We start from the raw sequence: 19,963 nt of genomic DNA, 5'->3' as shown, positions 1-19,963 counted from the left end.
CTTCGCCAGATTGACAAAATCATTCCTCCGATTGGAATCCACCAGAGGAAGAGCCTTCAGCGTGGTGGCGCCCCTCCTGTGGAATTCCCTGCCTCTGGAGGTCAGGCAGGCGCCAACCTTGTACTCCTTTCGGCGCCTCCTGAAAACATCTTTATTCCAAGAAGCCTTTCTTTAACATGCAGCCTTGGATTTCTGATTTTTGCTTCTTTTTAAATTTTGTTTTAACTGTTTTATTCTGTTTTTATTTTCATTTTACCTTGTACACCGCTCCGAAATTTTTCAATTGGGAGTGGTATATAAATATTCTAAATAAATAAATAAATTGTTGAGGTGCAGTGTACACAGTATTCCCAATGTGGTTGCACCATAGATTTGCACAAAGGCATTATTATATTAACATTATATGAATTAGCTGGACAAATAATCTGACCTGGTATAAGGTTGGTTTCTATGTATGCACTGACCCATCACAGTGATATCACATTCAACATACACATAGGTAGAAAACTGCCCAGAAAGTCATTTAATTTCAAAAGAAGATACTTCTCAGAAATAGGAGGCATTATCAAAAAGAAGTGGAAAGCCTGAGTCAAGAGGCTTAAATTCCTCCAAAAAGCTTGCAAGTTATTTAACATTGTGAGAATAGAAACTCAGCTGGAATATATACCATGGATTAGAAAAGGGGCAAGAAGTCCAAGGGAATGGCAGCGTGGTTAATGAACAGAGTCAAGGAAGCGACAAAAGGCTAGAGAGCTTCCTTCAGAAAATAGATGAGGAAAGGAAGGAGCACAAACTCAGGCAAAAGAAATGTAAGTTGACAGGCAAGTAATTAAAAAAACAACCCTGAGTATAATGCTGAAAGTACAAAGTACAAGAACAAAAAAAAATCTCTTCAATAACAGGGGTAGTCTTGGTCTAAATGCCCACATCCAAAATTGGGAGGGCAGAGAAAAAGTCCGACTTCCCAATAACTGCCCACATTTCCCTTGGCAGATCTCCCTCATCCTAAAGTGCCAGAAACAGTTTTAACCACAACTTTGATTCATTTTAATAAAATAAGCATCCTTGCATCATGGTTACGTGGAGATGCGTAAATATAGAATGTGTTCTGATGTAGAGCTGGAGTCAGAGCTGTGGGACTGATGTGAGGCGAATTTTCTTCAGGGGCCTAGTCTTGTTTTGTTTTGTGGAGGGGAAAGCATCTTCTTCTGGTTGCTTTCAGACACCAGCTCTTCCTAGTGATTGTGTTGGTTTTCAAGCATGCCTACATTCCAAAATCAGCATGTAGGGCCCCTGTACACCAATTGCTGGGGAACATGGACAAGAGAGTGCTGTTACACTCATGTCCTTCTTGTGGGTCCGTGGTTGACAACTGGTTGGCCATTGTGTGAACAGTATGCTGAACTAGATGGACCCATGGTCTGATCCAGCAGGGCTCTGCTTATGTTCTTATGAAATCCACTGGAGGACAGGGCCAATCCCTTTGCTAGTGCAGTCACATCCAGCCACAATTTTATTCTCCTGGCTAGCTTGTAAGATACAAGACTGGGTGGGGGAGATTCCATTCCCCCCCCCTTAGCACTCTTGATCAGCTGTATAGTACATGTATGTACGTGAAGGATGAAATCATATGCACTGTTTAGCCTGAAAACCACCCTACAGTTCCCAGCATGCTCCAGCCAGCCATAGCCAGCTTTAGATGTAGGACACTTTTCTGTCTAAACCTGCATAGGATTGCACCCTAAACTGAAGTGTACATGCACAGTGCTTTTCTGCAATCTCACACATCTGTGGCTCGGAAGAAGGGCTCCCGGGTAAAAAGATTTGGCATTCAGGCAGAATTAAGCCTGGGCATCTCTTTTCAGACATCTCCACAGCCATCAGGAGTCACATTCATGGCAACTGCTACATTACTCAAGGTATATACAGCAACTAATTACTAAATTGTTGCTTACCTGGGTCTAAGCAGCTGTTCTTCCATGAATTTGTCAGTTACACAGAAATAATATTTTCCCAGCATTCAAAATTACAATTTGCTATTGCAAGAGAAATTCAAATTCGTATGGCAATTGGTTCAGAAAACATTGCATTCTTTTAGAATTCTTTTCGTTTCTATGTGATTAGCAAGTGATGGTTAATACTGTTCTAACATTTGTTTAACCACAAGAATGTATAGAGAACGCTTTAGGCTGTAATCCTATGCTTTCCTGGGAGTAAGGCCTATAGAACTCAATGGAACTTCCTTCTGACTAAGCATGTATAGGATTGCACTGTTAAAATATTCAGAACTAGAGGTTCTCATCACTTCTAGGTAACTTGAATTTAGCGCTTGGTCAAAATGTTTTTTGTTTGTTTGGCCTGGCCCAAAATTTTAATAGTACATGTTATTTTACTATGCATTTTAACCAAGTTTGACTGACTCATAAAATGCTTACAATTAAAACTAACATAGTCAAAGTGTGTATGTTGTGAAAAGAATAATATAAGTAGCATTGCTGGTGTCGGCTTTATCTATTATTTTAACACATTTGCTGTTTTATTGATTTATATTTTACTAATAATGTATAACATCTTATGATTTTTGTTACTTGCGTTTTGATTTATCCTGAAAGCAGCGTTGTGAATTCTTCGGGATTAAAGGCAGTGTAAATACTTAGAATAAACAAATGTGAAATAAAATAAAACTTGAACCCACATCTACAAAGCATTTTGTTATAGAGAAGATGCGCCCTCTAACGCCTACTGTAGCAAGTCGCAACTTGCATTTTTATTTTTATCAGAATCCACAGGAAAGGTTGCATCTCGCAGACCTCTGTAACCGGTTGGCTAGTTATTTAAAATATTGTAACCCTGTTGCCTCTCTAATCATTCGAATCGATTTCGAGCACAATTAAGAGCAAGCGAAACCCAGGTTTACAAATGGTTAACGTGGTGGTTTCAGTTTATTGTGTTGGAGGATGGTTGTTTTGTAGAGGACGGAGGAACGGTAGAAATTTAATGCAAAGCGAAATATCAACGCTGGGCTCTTTCCATTCGTCCTCAGGAAGCCCACCCGCATCTGCTTTTATGTGTGCGTATGTTGTGTATAACTCTCCCCAGTATTCCACATAGGCCGGCAGGCGGTGCTATCCCTCGGTTCTGACCCGAAAGGGCCTTTGGGAACTGTAGTTTATTTTAGACGCACAGGCTCTATGTACCTCGAGGGACGATCTGCCGTGGTAACAGTACGTGATTTCGCGTGTTGCACGCTGGGAGACTTTTTTTCTCCTTTGCACCCCGCTCGCGTTTCATCTTGGAACTTGTAGTCCTTGACGTGGACACTGAGGCGGGTAGCTAAGGTTAAATTGACTTGCTTTCCCATGATGCTGCATGGCAAGGCGCTGTTGTGACCGGAATTATCTTGACTAAGATGGCGGTGGTTTGGGAGACGCAGTGAGTCGCTACTGACGTCGAGGAACGTTACAGGTGAGGCATAGTCTGCTCTTCTCCGGTCCCCTTTGGGAGCGACCCTCAAGGAGAGAAGGGTTTCCATGAGTTTGGGGGCGGGGGAGCCGTTGGCGGAGGGGCTGATTGTTCTGGCGGTCAGCGACAGTCTTGGGGAAGTGGGAGGGGGGTTAGCCCCCCTCCCTCCGCACGCTTAATTTGTGTTCAGTGCTAAGGCTCAACCCTGGAACACATGGCGTAAGAATAGGCGGGAGTGCCTCTGAGGAAGTGCAGAGTACCTCTGCCAATTCATTGGGTAATAACCTGCCAGCAAGTCCTTTTCCAGAGATGCTGCCACCTCTGCACTCCTCTTCAATGTCTGAATCAATATCAGGGAGGAGGGCAGGTGGCATACCTTTGGGGTATAACTGGGAGGAGGGCAGGTGGCATACCTCCAATTGCTGATCCATACCTCTGCTCCCACATTCTGAAAACAAGTTCAGGAATTCAAGCATAGCATAGCTGATGCTCTGTTTGACATGCAAAAAGTCCCAGTTTAAATCCTCCAAAATCGGTAGATAGGGCTTAAGAAAGAAGCCCAGTCTGCTGCCAGTCAGTGACAATAGTGAGACAGATGGACCAATGGTCTGACTCAACATAAGGCAGTTTCCTATTATTTCAAGGGGAAAGATTTCCAATTCCCCATTAGGATGCATTCACAGATGACTGGGACAGTTCCATACTGGAGCAGGTTTCTCCCCCCCCCCCCCCCTTCTTCTTCTGCCATATATTAATGCCACTTTCCTAATCCAGATGGCTGGGGAAACTGTTGAAAAGAGAGAGCGAGATTCTTCACCTGCCAAAGAGGAGCGGAGGCGCTCACGCTCACCAGACCGGGAACGTGACCGAGAGCGTGATAGGAAAGGCTCCCCTGTTGCCAAGGACAGGAAACGGCATCGCTCCCGTGAGAGGAGAAGAGGTAGTCGTTCAAGATCCCGATCTAGGTCCAAGTCAACTGAGAGGTAAATGCCTGACTAGCTGTCCTCACAGTCTTTGGAGGTAGCTTGGTGAATCTGGTTTGCCTTAGGAATGGCTTGGATTATTCAGCTCTGAGTTGCCGACATAGCAGAGGGTAGAGGTAATTTTACTGCTTTGATTTGGCTACCAGTTGGATTAAGCAACCTAGCAGTGAACCAGATTTTGTAAATGTAGCTGAAGCCAGGCTGACTCAACGCAATGCTTTATGGAGGTTCTATCTAGTTTCTTATAACAGCTTCTCTCCGATGTGTACATGCCACTGTTACACTGTGGCTGTGTATACTCTTGTGTTGTTTTTTAAATCAAAATTGTGTACAAAGTTATCTCAATCTACATTGGCCTGGTTCAAACAACACGCTAAACCATGCTGCTTAACCACAAAATAGTTAAGGGAATGCAGTGCATTCCCTTAACCATTTTGTGGTTAAGCAGCATGGTTTAGCGTGTTGTCTGAACCAGGCCACTGAGAGAACTTGAATTCTTAGACCTGTGAAAATTATTCATCTTAAATAGATTTCAATGTAACTCTTTATTTGACATGATTTATTTGGCTTCTGCAATATATTCTGCATGGGGGGGTGGGGGAGTTAATCAAACCATACAGGCTGTTGAAGTCCAACTGCTGTAAATGCTGCTCTATCCTGACCTTTCCCTTTGGCATCTGAGCTTTGGCTAGGCATTGCCTACACACTTGCAAGCCAATCCTGAACCTTTGTTTGCTTTTTATGGGGGGAAAAGATTCTTATAATAATGATTTCTGTGCTATCACAGAAGTTCACATCCACTCTATCCTGAAAGCATTTATTGACCATTCTTCCACATCCAGATGGACCATAGCTGTAGCCTTTGCACAAAGGATGGGTTAGTGGGTGTGGGCAGACCATATAGGGGGATGCTTTTTGAATTTGGTGGGGTTGAAAAATAAATGAGACCACTGAGTTTAGGCAAGGTGAATATGTCTTCTGGTTTCTACTGTCTAATGGAGGGAGTGGTGTTGTCTTGCTCTGTATGTGAAATTGTTCTGCATGTAAACCATTTGTAGAGAACGGCGGTATAAAGAGAGAGAGAGAGACAAAGAGCGGGAGCGCAGCAAGAAGGACCGGGATCGTGAGAAAGATGGACACCGGAGGGACAAGGACCGTAAACGGTCCAGGTAAAACACAGTTTTCCTGAAGGGTGTGGTATGAATGTAGCTGCTTCTGAGGAGTCAATTAGTCTAGAACAACATTGTTTCATGAATAACAAAGGTGAAACACAAAGTTTGCTATCTCTGGGGGAATGTAGAAAAACATAAACCCTTTAATTTACTCTATAGGCATGTAAGAAAGGCCTCATATAAAATGTGATAATGGTTAATGAGGATGACAGGTGACAAATACAGAAATTGTGTTCAAGGTATGATACCTAAAATGCAGTAAGAGCTCCAATGACCATGAGTGGCTGGGGCTGAGGATTTGTTGAGTAAATGATCTTGCCAGCAGCAAAATATCCTGAAGTAGGCTGCTAGTCAGGAGACAGCAGTTTTCCCCTGCAGAAATATTTCTTTTCCGTTGTTTACTAGGTGGTCCTTGTTCTGTACAGGGAGCTGACAAGCATGTTTCTGGTCACTTTGGCTAGACTTGGTGTCAGGTTTTTTTTTATTGAAGTGGAATTCATCCCCTGTTAGGGAGTTAGGTAGCCTGCAGCTTTTCTTGAAAACACTAGTGTCGGGTCCACAACTCTGCTTGCCATGGTGAGCATTGCCCCACCCTCTGACTTACTTGATGAACTCCAAACTTCTTCACAATCTTGGGAGCTGGAGAAGGGCATGGAGAACATCCCTACAGCCCTGTCGTGCTTGAGGAGAACTCTGTGCACCTCCGAAATGCAGTTTTGGAGGTGCACAATCTGGGGAGGAAGTGGGACAGCACCCACTCCCTCCCCAGATCCAAGGTTGGCAGGAGGGCTGGACTTCTTTTCGTGCTGCACTCCTGAGGTGCTTGGAGTGTCTTGGAAATACAGCATTAAAAAAAAACAAGCCCTGGCCGTCCTCTTTGGCTCTAGGGGGAAATTGGGGCTTGTCGTTTTACTGCTAATCTTCCAGTGTTCTCTAAAGTGCCTTAGAAACCTCAGGACTCCTCTCTAGCTTAGAGCTGGAGAGATGAAGGAGGATCATCTCTGCAATTGGGCTTCCAAGCACTATGCAGCTGTAAAGGCTTCCAGATCCCAAGATTGGGAACATGTCTAGGGTTCAACATGCTCACTAGACTCCTTAACATCTCTAAAGCACCCCATTCTGGGCAGGAGAGAAACACTGTGATTTGTTTTTGCACTGCAGCAGAATTCTAGGGAAAATCCAGCACACACGCACCTCTGCCCAGTTCCAAGTTTGGAGCTCAGGAAGGGAGCAGGGGATTATTTTGGCCTTGTGCTGCATTTTGGAGATGCAGTATGAGATCAGGGATAGGACAGTGGGAGGGGCCTGGCAATCACACTTTTTGGTTGGCCACCAATGCCAGTCAGAACTTGTGGGTGCCTGAGTTGGGGAGGATACTGTTGCTCCACTTCTGATTCTTTCCCCCACATTGAGCAGGAGCACCTCTCCAAGTCGGAACAAATCCAGGAAGGACAGAGACTCTCGCAGAGATGAAGAGGATGACTCATTGTCCAAGAAGGAGAAGGTACTGCATACACCTTGCTGGTCTCCATCAGTTGCTCACTTCCTTGTAGCATTAACAAAAAGTACAGCTGAGCTAGAAAATTTTGAATTCCCCACATGACCCTGGTTCCTTTAATTGGGAGCCTCCTTTTAATAAAAGTACCTGATGTCCATGTCGACCGTTAGAATTGTTTTCGTGGAATCACTTAGATAAGAATCTTGTACCGTCTTGGTTGGAAATCTTCACCACAAACATACAACAATTTATTTATTTATTTATTTATTACATTTCTATACCGCCCAATAGCCGGAGCTCTCTGGGTGGTTCACAAAAATTAAAAACATTCAAAGTATAAAACAACAATATAAAACCATAATATAAAATACAATATAAAAGCTCAACCAGATAAAAACAGCAGCAATGCAAAATTACGAATTTAAAACACCAAGTTAAAATTTATTTATAGACTGTTAAAATGCTGGGAGAATAACAAGTCTCTTTCTGGCACCTTTTTATTGTTATTAGTTTCTCTGTACTGTGTTTCTACAAAGCACATATCATGAAATGAAAGAGCAGCTCTTCTCACTGGCCCACGCTGCTTAAAAAACAGTTGTTTGGATGCTTCTCTAGACTTGCTGCCATGGAACTTCATGCTATTGCATTGCTCCTGTACAACCCATTGTCTGTGCCCCACACTTTTAATGGTAGCAGTTCCTGTTCTTTGATGGCTTTTCTTGGAGTTTGATGTGCGTTGTTTGGTTCACAGGCCCAGCCGCTTTCTCTGGAGGAGCTGCTGGCCAAGAAGAAAGCTGAGGAAGAGGCTGAAGCCAAGGTGAGAGCATTCGGCATGCCCCCACTTTCTCTGTTCCCACCTGCCAATTCTGCTTCTGCCCATGTGAAACCAACTACTTCGTGTATTATTATTATTATTGATATTTATTTATATAGCACCATCAATTTTCGTGGTGCTGTACAGAACAAAATAAAACAAAATACAAAACACCCTGCCATATGGCTTACATTCTAAAATCACAGTAACAAACAGGGAGGGGAAAGGCCAACCAGCATGGGGACAATAAAACAAATAATAAAAACTAGTTTCGTCACACTACAGATTATAAGCTTTTGAAAAAAGAAATGTTTTCAAATGAAATTTAAAAACTGTGATTGACGTCGCAGTTCGCAAATGCGCTGGAAGAGAATTCCAGGCATCGGGGGCAGCGAGCGAAAACAGGTGAGAGAAGTAGAAACTCTTGGGCGAGTAAGAGACGTAGTATTATGAGAGCGAAGGGTGCGGGCAGGACAGTAAGGTGAAATAAGAGACGAGAGATAGGGAGGAGCCAGACCATGATAAGCTTTAAAAGTCAAAAGGAGAAGCTTGTATTGTATTCGGTTATGCAGTTAAAAAAGGGAAAGGCTCTGGGTTTTGCATGGCAACAAGAGGAATAATTCTCAATGTGCCTGAAACATTTATTCTGCCCAACACATTTCAGAAATACAATTTGTTCTTCAAGGCTTTTGTCTTCCCACAAATCTGCAGCAATGATCTCTTGTAGTCCTTCTTCTGCTGAAAGAGTTTCGGGAGCAGAAAAGCTTATTGCTGCACATTTGTGGGAAGGTGAAAGCCTCTGAAGAAAGAATTGTATTTCTGAAAGGTGTTGGGCAGAATAAAGGTTTCGTGTATTGGATTATAACAAGCTATGTGCGATTTAAGGTGTGTTTTGCTTCTTGGTAACTTTAGCAAAAGGACTACCAAATATCCATTCATGGCCTTTCAGAGTTCTTGCTAGCAGGGACACAGGAGTTTTCTTGCATGTTCATCACCTTGCTCTGGTTTCTCGCAGCCCAAGTTCCTTTCCAAGGCAGAACGAGAGGCTGAGGCCTTGAAGCGCCGGCAACAGGAGGTGGAGGAGCGGCAGCGGCTGCTGGAAGAAGAGAGGAAAAAGCGAAAACAGTTCCAAGATATGGGACGGAAAATGCTAGGTTAGTCTTCCTTATTATTATTTATTTATTTATATAGCACCATCAACATACATGGTGCTGTACATAGTAAAAGAATAAAACAGCAACACCCTGCCACATAGGCTTACGTTCTAATAAAATCATAATAAAACAATAAGAGAGGGAAGAGAATGCACCAAATAGGCACAGGGGACAATAAAACTAACAGTGTGGAAGTAAGAACAAAGTCAAGTTCTAAACGCTGTAGAAAAAAAGAAAAGTTTTCAATTTTGCTTTAAAAATAGTAATTGAACTCGTGTTCTGCAAATGGTCTGGAAGAGAATTCCAGGCATAAGGGGCAGCGATAGAAAATGGACAAAGCTGAGCAAGAGAAGTAGAGACCCTTGGGCGGGTAAGAAACAGGTATCTAACCCCACCCCACCCTAATTCTAGGGGCATTGTATAATTTAGCAAATGAATTCCCTGCTTTGAGCTTATGTGATCTTGATGCCGAACACTCCTGACAATCTGCTATTTACGCTACTTGCAGAAGACCCCCAGGAGAGGGAGCGCCGCGAGCGGAGGGAGCGCATGGAACGAGAGACTAATGGCAATGAAGATGAGGAGGGGCGGCAGAAAATCCGCGAAGAGAAAGACAAGAGCAAGGAGCTGCATGCCATCAAGGTAACGCTTTCTGAGCTGGGCAAAAAAAAAAAGAGAGAGAGAGAGAGAGAAGCTGCCTCTTTCCTTTCTTTTTTAATTGGTGTCTCAAAGAGGTGTTGAGATGGAAATCAGTGGGCTAGAGCAGGGGGGCTGGGACAAGAGGGTATCTCGGATGTGCATCCTTCGAAAACAAGTCTCAGACATGCAAAGGGTTTGCAAAGGGTTTTCCAGGTTGAAGACAGCACAGTCTGACTTCATCAATAGACTTAATTTGTTCAGACAGGTTTTTTTAGTGGTTCAGCCCACGGTACAGATCAGTTTGCTATATCTTTAGGGGAGTGGGGTGGGGGTAGTACTGATGTGGGCTGATATAGTTTGGGCCATTCACAAAATCTACCTGTTACCAATAGACTGCAGATGCCAATATGTTGATTTCAACAACCTCAGCCCCACCTCTAAAAGAACTGCCCTGGAAATTGGCCCATAGTATGTGTCGTTCAACCTATTCCCACCCTCCCATTGTCTTGTTAGTGGGTGCTGTGGTAGGTGAGGTTTCTGGATATATAAAATGCACAGCTGGAGAACAAAGTAGCAGGCCAGCCCTTATAAGGACTCATGATTCAGGTTTTCGACACTGGGCTTAAAAGTGTCATTTGGCTTTGCTGTGGCAACATTGGGCTCAGACATGAGTTTCTGCCAATCCATTTTTCCTGCTGTCTCCTGGATCTCTATTCTGAGGGTCCAGTGTTGTTAGGCATGTTTGCAAAACGGGGGTGAAAACAGCTCAGAGTAGGAGGACAAATGGTGGCCTAGAGATGAACTCAAAGGGGATAAAACTAGTGTTGATTGAGAGCTAGTATTGTATATATTGGCAAAGCATCTGACCTGTGAGCCAGGATGTCGCTAGTTCAATTTGCACTCCTTTCATCAGGTGGCCTTGGTCACTTCACTGTTCTCTTTGCCCACCTCTCAGCCACAGGAATGATAATACTGACCTACTTTACAAGTTTGTTATATGTGAAGTGCTTAGAAAGCTCCAAAATACACTATAAATACATTATAATTGTATTGTTTTGTTCCTATTTAACTACCTCCCATTTCCATTGGGAAAGAGTGACAGGATATTAATTGAATGAATACATTTTGTGCCCCCACCCCCACTCCAGGAGCGGTACTTAGGTGGGGTCAAGAAGCGGAGACGTACTCGGCACCTGAATGACCGCAAATTTGTCTTCGAGTGGGATGCTTCGGAAGACACTTCCATTGACTACAACCCCCTGTGAGTACTAGTTTGGGAGGTGGATCCCCTACGGGGCCTGCTGCTTCAGAGCACAGGGACTGATCCCTGCTCAGCAGCATGGTGGGAATATACTCATGTTTGCATCCGTTCCCCTGGGAGGAATCTGAAGGTCCCATTCCCTCATCAGGCTGTATGAGCATTTGAATCTGATGTGAGCGAACCAAGGTATTCCCAGCTCTATCAGGACAGGATGACTTAGGTGGCCTGGGATCTGATACTTTTAAAAAGCCATGTCCTTGTACACCCCCCCACCAAAATACAGGTTCTGCCATGAGTTACGTACATTAAGCAGGTTTGTGGGGAAACTTTATTTGGATTGGGCATCTTGTGTACGATTGCCAACCTGTTTCGTTGTAACTTCTTGGTTAGTGACTGGGGAGGGGCGTAGCTCATTGGTAGAGCACATGCTTTGCATGCAGAAGATCCCAAGTTTGATTCCTGGTATCTCCACGTAAAAGAGATGGGAGTGGGGGGCTTTGGTAGTGGAGTTGAGAAAGCCCTGCATGAGACTTTAGAGAACTTCCTATGAATGGGAGTCAATAGCACTGGGCTAGATAGACTTCAGACAGGGCAACATTATTATTATTATTATTATTATTATTATTATTATTTATTTATTTATTTATTTATTTATTTACAACATTTGTATACGGCTAGTATTTATTTATTTTTTCATTCATTCATTCATTCATTCAGATAAAGAAAAGGGAACACTTTTTATCTCAGGCTGCCTATATGTACCCTTAGTTTTTTATCTGCAGCTCGAGGGCTGGAAAACGTGCTCCTCCTTTCTAAAACAACAATTGAGACCCAGAGTTCTCAGGGTTCTGGGAGCTCCTAATCAGATCCCGTGTCGGCAGGGCGACTTATACAGTTTGTGGTGCAATCGTAACCTTCTAACGTTTTCATCCAACAGGTATAAGGAGCGGCACCAGGTCCAGCTGCTGGGGCGGGGCTTCATCGCGGGCATCGACTTGAAACAGCAGAAGCGGGAGCAGTCTCGGTTCTACGGAGACCTGATGGAGAAGCGGCGCACGCTGGAGGAGAAGGAGCAGGAAGAGTAAGTCACATGCCAGATAGGAGGGAGACGGTGGGGCTGCAAGGCTTAAAAGGAGGACCCCAAGTTATGAGAGAAAGTAGACCTGCGAAAGACCTGTGTGGGTTTCTCTGGAAACTAGATTTTGGTGTTCAGTTGGGTGCAGGAAGACATTCTATGCTGTCACATGTACAAGGACTGTAGTTTTCTACAAAACAGAAACCAAAAACCCCTAACCAAGGAAGCCAAACTCCAAAAGTTCATTAGGATGAATAAGTTATGCAAATTACTTTTAACTATCCACATGTTTGATCTCATTAATTATTGGATTAATTGGCTGCATATGCCGGTCAACATCTACAGAAGGCATGATAGCTTGCTTGAGCTGGTTTGTGGTTGCCACCTTTCTGCTCTGATTGGGTTCTTATGCCTTTAACAGCTGTGTAACAGGCAGAAATGCGACAGGTGCAGCTTTTCCTGGCACAGAAATGAAGTGTTGGGCAACTCCTCGTCTCTTCAATTTTTGCCTTCTGAGCAGCTGAGCAGAGGAAACCTGCCTGCCGGGAAAAAGCTGGCAGTTTTATAATAACGTAAGAGCCCTATTGGATCAGACCAAGGGGTCACCTAGTCCAACACAGTTCACACAGTGGCAAAGCAGCTGCCTGTGGAAGCCCACAAGTAGGACATGAATTACAATAGCTAGTGAAGAACTTTGCAAAATATCGCAGTAGTAGTCGGGAAGAACAGTCAGGGAGTTGTGAAAGTGATGGCCATGGAGTTGTAAAGGTTTAATAGATTATTTTCCTGGATACAGACACCCACAACCACATCCTTTCTTCTTTGAGCAGATATATTTATATAACAGTAAAAGCTGTAACCCGACTGGAGGGGCTTAAATGAAAATTTGGACTCTTAGAAATCTTTCAGATGCTAGATACTGTGCTGGAAACCAAATTCCTAACACAGTTACAGTCCTGCAGTGCACAAAGTTGCCTGCATATGTGCTTTTGTGTGTAAACCGAAACAGTCCCCTGCCATGTTACAGCTTTATTACTGAGTGGCTTTGGTGTACTGTCCTGGCCTGTCTCTTCTGACCCTCTCGGGCTTTTCCTCGCCAGGGCACGCCTGCGCAAGTTGCGTAAGAAGGAGGCCAAGCAGCGCTGGGATGATAGGCATTGGTCTCAAAAGAAACTGGACGAGATGACGGACAGGGACTGGCGTATTTTCCGGGAGGATTACAGCATCACCACCAAGGGTGGCAAGATCCCCAATCCCATTCGTTCCTGGAAAGACTCCTCACTGCCCCCCCACATCTTGGAGGTCATCGACAAATGTGGCTACAAGGTGAGTAACAACCCACTTTGTAAAGTTGATTGACTTTTACCATTGTAATGTCAACGTATTGCTAGACCCTGCATAGCCATTGGTCTATTGTAAATGCTAGATCATTTAGCTTCCCCATAGGGGAGGAAGAAAGATTGAGAATCAGGACTTCTGGAGATCCTCCCTGTTCTTGGAAGGAGTCATTGTTTAGGATGTTGTAGTGGGAGGGCTGAGAATTGGGATTCCTGGGTGCTGTTGTTGCCTCCTTGAACTCTCTTGGATGCTTCTTCCTAAACGTTCAGCTCTCCTGACCAGTTTTGTCCTCTGTTCTGCACAGGAACCTACTCCCATCCAGCGTCAAGCCATCCCTATTGGTCTGCAGAACCGTGACATCATTGGTGTGGCAGAGACTGGCAGTGGTAAAACGGCTGCCTTCCTCATCCCACTGTTGGTATGGATCACCACACTGCCCAAGATTGACAGGTAAAGGAACAGCTGGTTCCCCACATTCTTTAAAAGATTAGGCTGCTTTTTAGGGTACAAAAACATTCTCAAAGCATCTTATAAAGTAAAGATAAGATAACAATAAAGATCAGAATTAATAAAAACCAATGCCAATAATAAAACTTATATTCCATCCCCCAAATAATAAAGCCAGGAAACATTGCAGTCAAAACTATCAGCAGTCCTGTTAAAGCACACACACACACACACACACACACACACACACACACACACTCAATGCAGGGCCAAGGAAAACAAAATGTCTTGAGTGTTTTCCTGAAGGTTTGTCATGATTGGGCTTGACAAACTTCGGTTGGCAGTGCAATCCAGAGACCTGGGACCTCTGCTGGAAAGGCCCTCTCCCTTGTTCCCCCAATCTAAGTGCTCCCAAGAAAGGCAGGTAAGAAGGGCCTCCATTGCTGATCTTAAAGTGCAGGCAAGCTGATGCGGGCAAAGAAAGTCTGAGTGACTCCCCTCAAACCGTTTAAGGCTTTGAAGGTTAAAACTAGCACTTCAAATTGGGCTCAAATGCACAGGCAACCGGTGCAGCTGACACAATATAGCTGTCACATGAATCAACCGCTACATTTGGCCATATTAGCCTTCCATAGCAGGTTAAAGCCATGAATTTCGGTGGCGCAACAGTGCTGAGGAGCACATGTTCCCCACCCCTGATCCAAAAAGGATCCTAAATTTCTCACAATCCAATATAGCAGCAGGAAGACTGAGGGACTCCTTGGGTGACATCCTGTCTTTGAGGATGTAAAGTCTTGTGGGCCAGAGAAGGAGGCAGTTTCCTAATGCTTGCCGGGGTTCAACAGATGTTTTTTCTTCATGGCAGGATTGAGGAATCAGACCAGGGCCCCTATGCCATCATCCTGGCCCCCACCCGTGAGTTGGCGCAGCAGATCGAGGAAGAGACCATCAAATTTGGCAAGCCCCTGGGCATCCGCACAGTGGCTGTTATTGGTGGCATTTCGCGTGAGGACCAAGGCTTCCGCCTGCGCATGGGTTGTGAGGTGAGGGGTTGGGCCTGTTGGCTGCAAACGTTAGGATAAATGCTCGTCGCCTCCCAGACATAAATACTCAGTTCGTGCATTGATAAAATGCACTCCAGGAATGATGAGCGGTGACCATCCCTAGCTTCATATCCTCTAACTCCATAGCCTGGCTCAGCTTCCCTGCCTGGACAGAACACTGGGAAATATTACATTGTTTCTTGCTCTCACAGTGGAGGGGATAGAAAAATATCACGGGCAATGGTTGCAAGGGAGGGGCAGATTGATTTCTTCCTCCTCAAACCTGCCGCTGCCTCTTGCACTCCAGATCGTGATTGCTACGCCTGGCCGTCTAATTGACGTGTTGGAGAATCGTTACCTGGTGCTGAGCCGCTGCACCTATGTGGTATTGGATGAGGCTGACCGCATGATTGACATGGGCTTCGAGCCTGATGTGCAGAAGATTCTGGAGCACATGCCTGTCACTAACCAGAAACCTGACACTGATGAGGCGGAGGACCCCGAAAAGATGCTGGCCAACTTTGAGTCGGGCAAGCACAAATACCGGCAGGTTAGTGAGGCGTGGTTGCTTTGCAGTTAAGTCTGCTGTGTTTAACTTGTAAAAAGTGTAGGGCCAGGGTTGAAGCCCACCATTGAGTTCCATCCTTTAACACAGAAACCAGTTCCTTAGCCTTGCCTGCCGAGCTTAGGAAGAGTCACATTTACATGAGAGCTAGACAGTTGATTTTAAGTTTTTTGTATTTGTTTTCTTTTGGGCAGTGGGAGGTGCATGCATGTGGGAAGCATGTTTTTATAACTGACAGCGCTGATTCTTAGGAAGCCCTGCTCATTCCCGAGCAGATTCATAGTCGTGAAAGAGGAGATCAGAAAGAAGCTTTGTGTAAGTGGCTCTGTTCTTTGCCATGTGGAAAACATGGAGTACTTGAAGGTGTGCTTTAAACGAGAGGGAAGAAAACAGAACAAAGATCAAATTAAAGTTGGCCACGTTCACAATAGTAAAGAGGCTCCAGGACTTACCAGCCAGAAAAGATGAAATACTAGGATGAAGTGGCCATGGAGAATGAAGGTTTTAAGAGATCCAAACTGAAACTGGGTCCCTATATATCTGATTAAGAATACAACATATTAAAATGTGGACACAGTTTAGTAATATTGGACCTAACTGTCTGAATAAGATGGCTTGAAAGGAATTGAATCTACTTATTCCCTGCAAAGGGTCATTTGTAAGCATCCATTCCCCCTTCTTTTACCTACAAGGGGATATTGGGGGAATTCTGCTATGGGATGAGATGCAGGGCTGCCTTGTACTCATGCTCCCTCTCTCTCTTTCCTCCCGCTCTCCCTGCCCCTTCCCGGCAGACTGTGATGTTCACAGCTACCATGCCACCGGCTGTGGAGCGCCTGGCCCGCAGTTACTTGCGCCGGCCAGCTGTGGTTTACATTGGCTCGGCTGGCAAACCACATGAGCGTGTGGAACAGAAGGTCTTCCTCATGTCAGAGTCAGAGAAGAGGTAAGCATTGGTTTGGGAGGTGGAAGACAGTTCCGATGTGTGCCAAGGCAGTTCCGATGTGATCACATATTGTATGTGGCATACACACAGGCCTGGTTGTGTTGTGCCGTAGGGCCTCAGCCGGAAATGGACCTCTGTTGCAATGTAATTACCTGAGAGGGGATCTCTGATATGGGCCCACTAGGCTTGCCTTCAGTATTCCTGCTGGATCAGACCATAAAATTGTTCACGTATCATTTAGGCATAGTGGGTGGGATGGGAAGGAGCCACGTACCCAGTTCAGGAAATGGAAAATACTAGGGGCTTCAGTGGCATGAAGAGAAACATGGTCTTGTACGTACTGTGTGGTATTCTCAGTTAGAACAGGGACCATGTCATATGGGTCACCGAGGGAGACACCAGAATACTGTTCGACAAAGCTAGTGGGCAGATGCATGTTTCAGGCAGGAGTTCGGATATTGTCAGTCCTCTTTCCGGATAGCAAGGCACGAGACTTTCCCAAATGATATTGTGGAGATGAAAAATGTCTTTGCCACAGACTGTGAGTTAAATGTACCCTTAGTATGGGAGGGCCAGGGGTGCAACAGAAAATGTCCTGCCCCCCCGCCCCCGGCCTGCTTATTCCTTTGTCTTCTCTCCTTTCCCTTTCACAGGAAGAAACTGCTGGCTATTTTGGAACAGGGCTTTGACCCGCCCATCATCATCTTCGTCAACCAGAAGAAGGGCTGTGATGTGCTCGCCAAATCGCTGGAGAAGATGGGGGTAAGTAGGAATCGCCTGTAAAGTTGGGGGAACTGCAAACCCAAGCGTTATGGGAGTTTACTGGCCCTTCTTTTGAGGCATCCAGCATCCTAGAATTGGGGTGCCTTTGGTCTTTGCCATACTTTGGGAAGACGCGTAGGTTCTGTCTTTCACCCTTTCTTGCACTCATTTACCAGAATAATGCAAAACAACTGTTGTGCTGACAGTATAAGCTTGTAAAATACTTTCCTGCCAACTCTGCAAAGTCCTGTCTGCAGAAACCTTACTGCTAAAGAGGTAGCTCCATACTGCTATTCTTGGTCTGACGGTTGTGCATCCTCCACCCCTGCTTTCAATACCTTTCAGTGTAATCAACATCTCTTGGTATTAGTGTACCAGGAGGAATATTTGGGAATGATAGTGCATTCTCTCCTGCCTCCAGTTCAAAAAAACTTGTCTTTATCCTACAAGGGAATCACTGCTAGTTCATGCCTGCCTGCTTAGCCTCCCCATTCAAAGAAGCATCTGGCTTTAACTTTACCCATTATCTCCCCCCCCCCCCAACTTCTGTATATCTCTACAGTATAATGCTTGTACCCTTCATGGTGGCAAAGGTCAGGAGCAGCGAGAGTTTGCCCTTTCCAACTTGAAGGCTGGTGCCAAGGACATTCTGGTGGCCACAGATGTGGCTGGACGTGGTATTGACATCCAGGATGTGTCCATGGTGGTGAACTATGACATGGCCAAGAACATAGAAGGTGAGCTATTGCATATTCTCCCTTTCCTTTGAGATCTTCTGGGCACTCCCCTGTTCTCATAACTGAGTGCTCCCACCTGTGGGCTATGGTTTTGGCAGGTTTTGCTTCTGAATTGGGACCAGGTTGAACTGATGCTTGATGAAGAAGTGTGTGTGTTTAGTATGCTGACAGCAGTAAGGCATAGAAGAGGCCTGTGCTACTGAAACTATTGCCACCTTTAAATCTCAGAGTGATGTGATTCCCCACTAATGAGAGCTGGTGGTATGTAGTGGCAAAGTGCATGAGACAGAAGCCTCTAGTTCAGATCATCTCCCAGCTGAGACTTTGCTAGGCTGCTCTGGACAAGCCATCATCCCTCATCCCCATGTGCCGGGTGGGGCTAATAACGCTGACCTACCTTCCTGGACGATTGTAAGATGACTGAAATCAATATGTCTGAAGTGTTCTGAACACTGGAGCTTTGTATTAATGCTTTGTTATTATTTACTGTCCTCTTTTATGCAATGGTTAAGTGGCGGCCTGATCCTTTCCCAGAGGCAACTGTGTTTCTGGATGTGAGTCATCACTTAGTCTGCTGCTGCATCCTGCACTAGAACTAGCTGTGTCTTGACAACTCCATTCCTTCTTGCTTGTAGATTACATCCACCGCATAGGTCGAACGGGACGAGCTGGCAAGAGCGGCGTAGCCATTTCCTTCGTCACCAAAGAGGACTCGGCTGTCTTCTATGACCTTAAGCAGGCTATCCTCGAGAGTCCTGTATCTTCATGCCCACCAGAACTGGCCAACCACCCAGATGCCCAGCACAAGCCGGGCACCATCCTTACTAAAAAGCGACGGGAAGAGACTATCTTTGCCTGAGTCCACAGTGGAGCTACCGCGCAGGCCCCTCCTCTGATCGTGACCAGGGATATCTGGATCCTGGGCTGTTCTGACAGATTGACAGCCTCCCGGCGTGAAAATGGCTCTTCCAGTCCCTGGGGCTTAGTCCTTAAGATGGGAGTGGCTTTCTCCCCCCTCTTTTTTTCCCCTTCAAATGTAGGTGCACCCCTTGTGCTGTTGATGTGACACCCAGCACAGAATTCAGAACCAAACAATGAGGACTTCAGTCCAAAAAAGATAGAATGTCACCTTGGGAATCCTGATCCAGACTGATTTCTTAACTTCGTTTTTATTGGGGGCGATGTTTATCTAGATCACCCGGGGAAACTTTATTTACCCTTGGGTTGAGAGGCTGAGCTAGGCGAAGCAGTGGGCAGCAATCTCGCCTTGCTGATTTTTGACACTTGGTGGCTTTATGCTGCTGTGAACGTGGTCTAGATGCATTCCATGTTTGCTCCTCCTCTACTCCATGATCAAGACTCTGGGGTTTGGGGAAATGCAGGTTTGGGGCACTGTAGCTGGAATGCTGCAGGCTGTCCTATCCTGCTCCAGTGAGGATGTCTCCCCATTTCTCATCCCAGACTGTTAAGGTTCAGCATGGTAATTTCGCAAGGAAGGGGAGGGGTGATTCCTGAAGAGAACACGTTTCATGCAGGGGCTAGCCCTAGCCCCCCTCAGTAGAAGGGGGGCAGGTGATGTACAGAAAGACTCTGATATTTTTTCAGTGATGTTTTTGTGCGACTATAAATCCATGTGAAATGTTGCTCAGGTCTGTCTGTTTTTCTTTATTCCTGGCTTCTTACAAGCAAAAAGAGAGACCCGAGTTTAGACAGTATACTCTGTATTGAACTGATTTTCCTTTACCATGGTGTATACTACTGTTGGGCATTTCAAAAGAAACTGTGCAGCCCTTTAAAAAAAAGGACACACATAGGACTATCAAATAGAAGCAAGATAGTGTTCTGGCTCACTCGTATTTTATCAGTGTGAGAATGAGAATCATCATCAGTAGTTGGAACAAAATGGTGCTTAAACTGTGACAACAGAAGAGAGAGAATAAAAGGGAGACTTATTTTTGTAAAAAGAAAATCCTTATGTACAGGAATCCTTTTTTCTTTGACTTTCCAAAGCTGTTACCATGTCAGACTTGAATGAAGAAAGAGTTTCCCCAGGCCAGTTTGACCCTT

The 19,963-nt window shown here is 45.0% G+C and overlaps 1 protein-coding gene across 1 annotated transcript; it reads left to right on the top strand.

Moving 5' to 3' along the window:
* Nucleotides 1–3,356: 3,356 nt before the first annotated feature.
* On the top strand, nucleotides 3,357–19,539 carry DDX23 (DEAD-box helicase 23). Its single transcript, XM_063119783.1, has 17 exons — nucleotides 3,357–3,465; nucleotides 4,237–4,445; nucleotides 5,504–5,614; nucleotides 7,034–7,121; nucleotides 7,867–7,932; nucleotides 8,945–9,083; nucleotides 9,592–9,725; nucleotides 10,871–10,983; nucleotides 11,921–12,064; nucleotides 13,159–13,384; nucleotides 13,701–13,846; nucleotides 14,709–14,886; nucleotides 15,194–15,436; nucleotides 16,246–16,397; nucleotides 17,051–17,159; nucleotides 17,722–17,896; nucleotides 18,532–19,539. The coding sequence occupies exons 2-17, from the start codon at nucleotides 4,237–4,239 to the stop codon at nucleotides 18,753–18,755; spliced, it is 2,457 nt and encodes an 818-aa protein (XP_062975853.1). The 5' UTR covers nucleotides 3,357–3,465; the 3' UTR covers nucleotides 18,756–19,539.
* Nucleotides 19,540–19,963: the final 424 nt, after the last annotated feature.

Source organism: Elgaria multicarinata, chromosome 3 (genome assembly GCF_023053635.1).
Source record: "Elgaria multicarinata webbii isolate HBS135686 ecotype San Diego chromosome 3, rElgMul1.1.pri, whole genome shotgun sequence".
In the NCBI taxonomy this organism is placed as follows: domain Eukaryota; kingdom Metazoa; phylum Chordata; class Lepidosauria; order Squamata; family Anguidae; genus Elgaria; species Elgaria multicarinata.
Note: the sequence above shows the minus strand (reverse complement) of the source record. Positions and strands in the feature narration are given on the sequence as shown.

Excerpts from the sequence above, each read along its gene's own strand:
- DDX23 (XM_063119783.1), top strand. The coding sequence starts at position 4,237 with ATGGCTGGGGAAACTGTTGAAAAGAGAGAGCGAGATTCTTCACCTGCC. Across the intron at positions 9,084-9,591 it reads TATGGGACGGAAAATGCTAG|AAGACCCCCAGGAGAGGGAG; the intron begins GTTAGTCTTCCT and ends CGCTACTTGCAG. Across the intron at positions 16,398-17,050 it reads ATGTCAGAGTCAGAGAAGAG|GAAGAAACTGCTGGCTATTT; the intron begins GTAAGCATTGGT and ends TCCCTTTCACAG.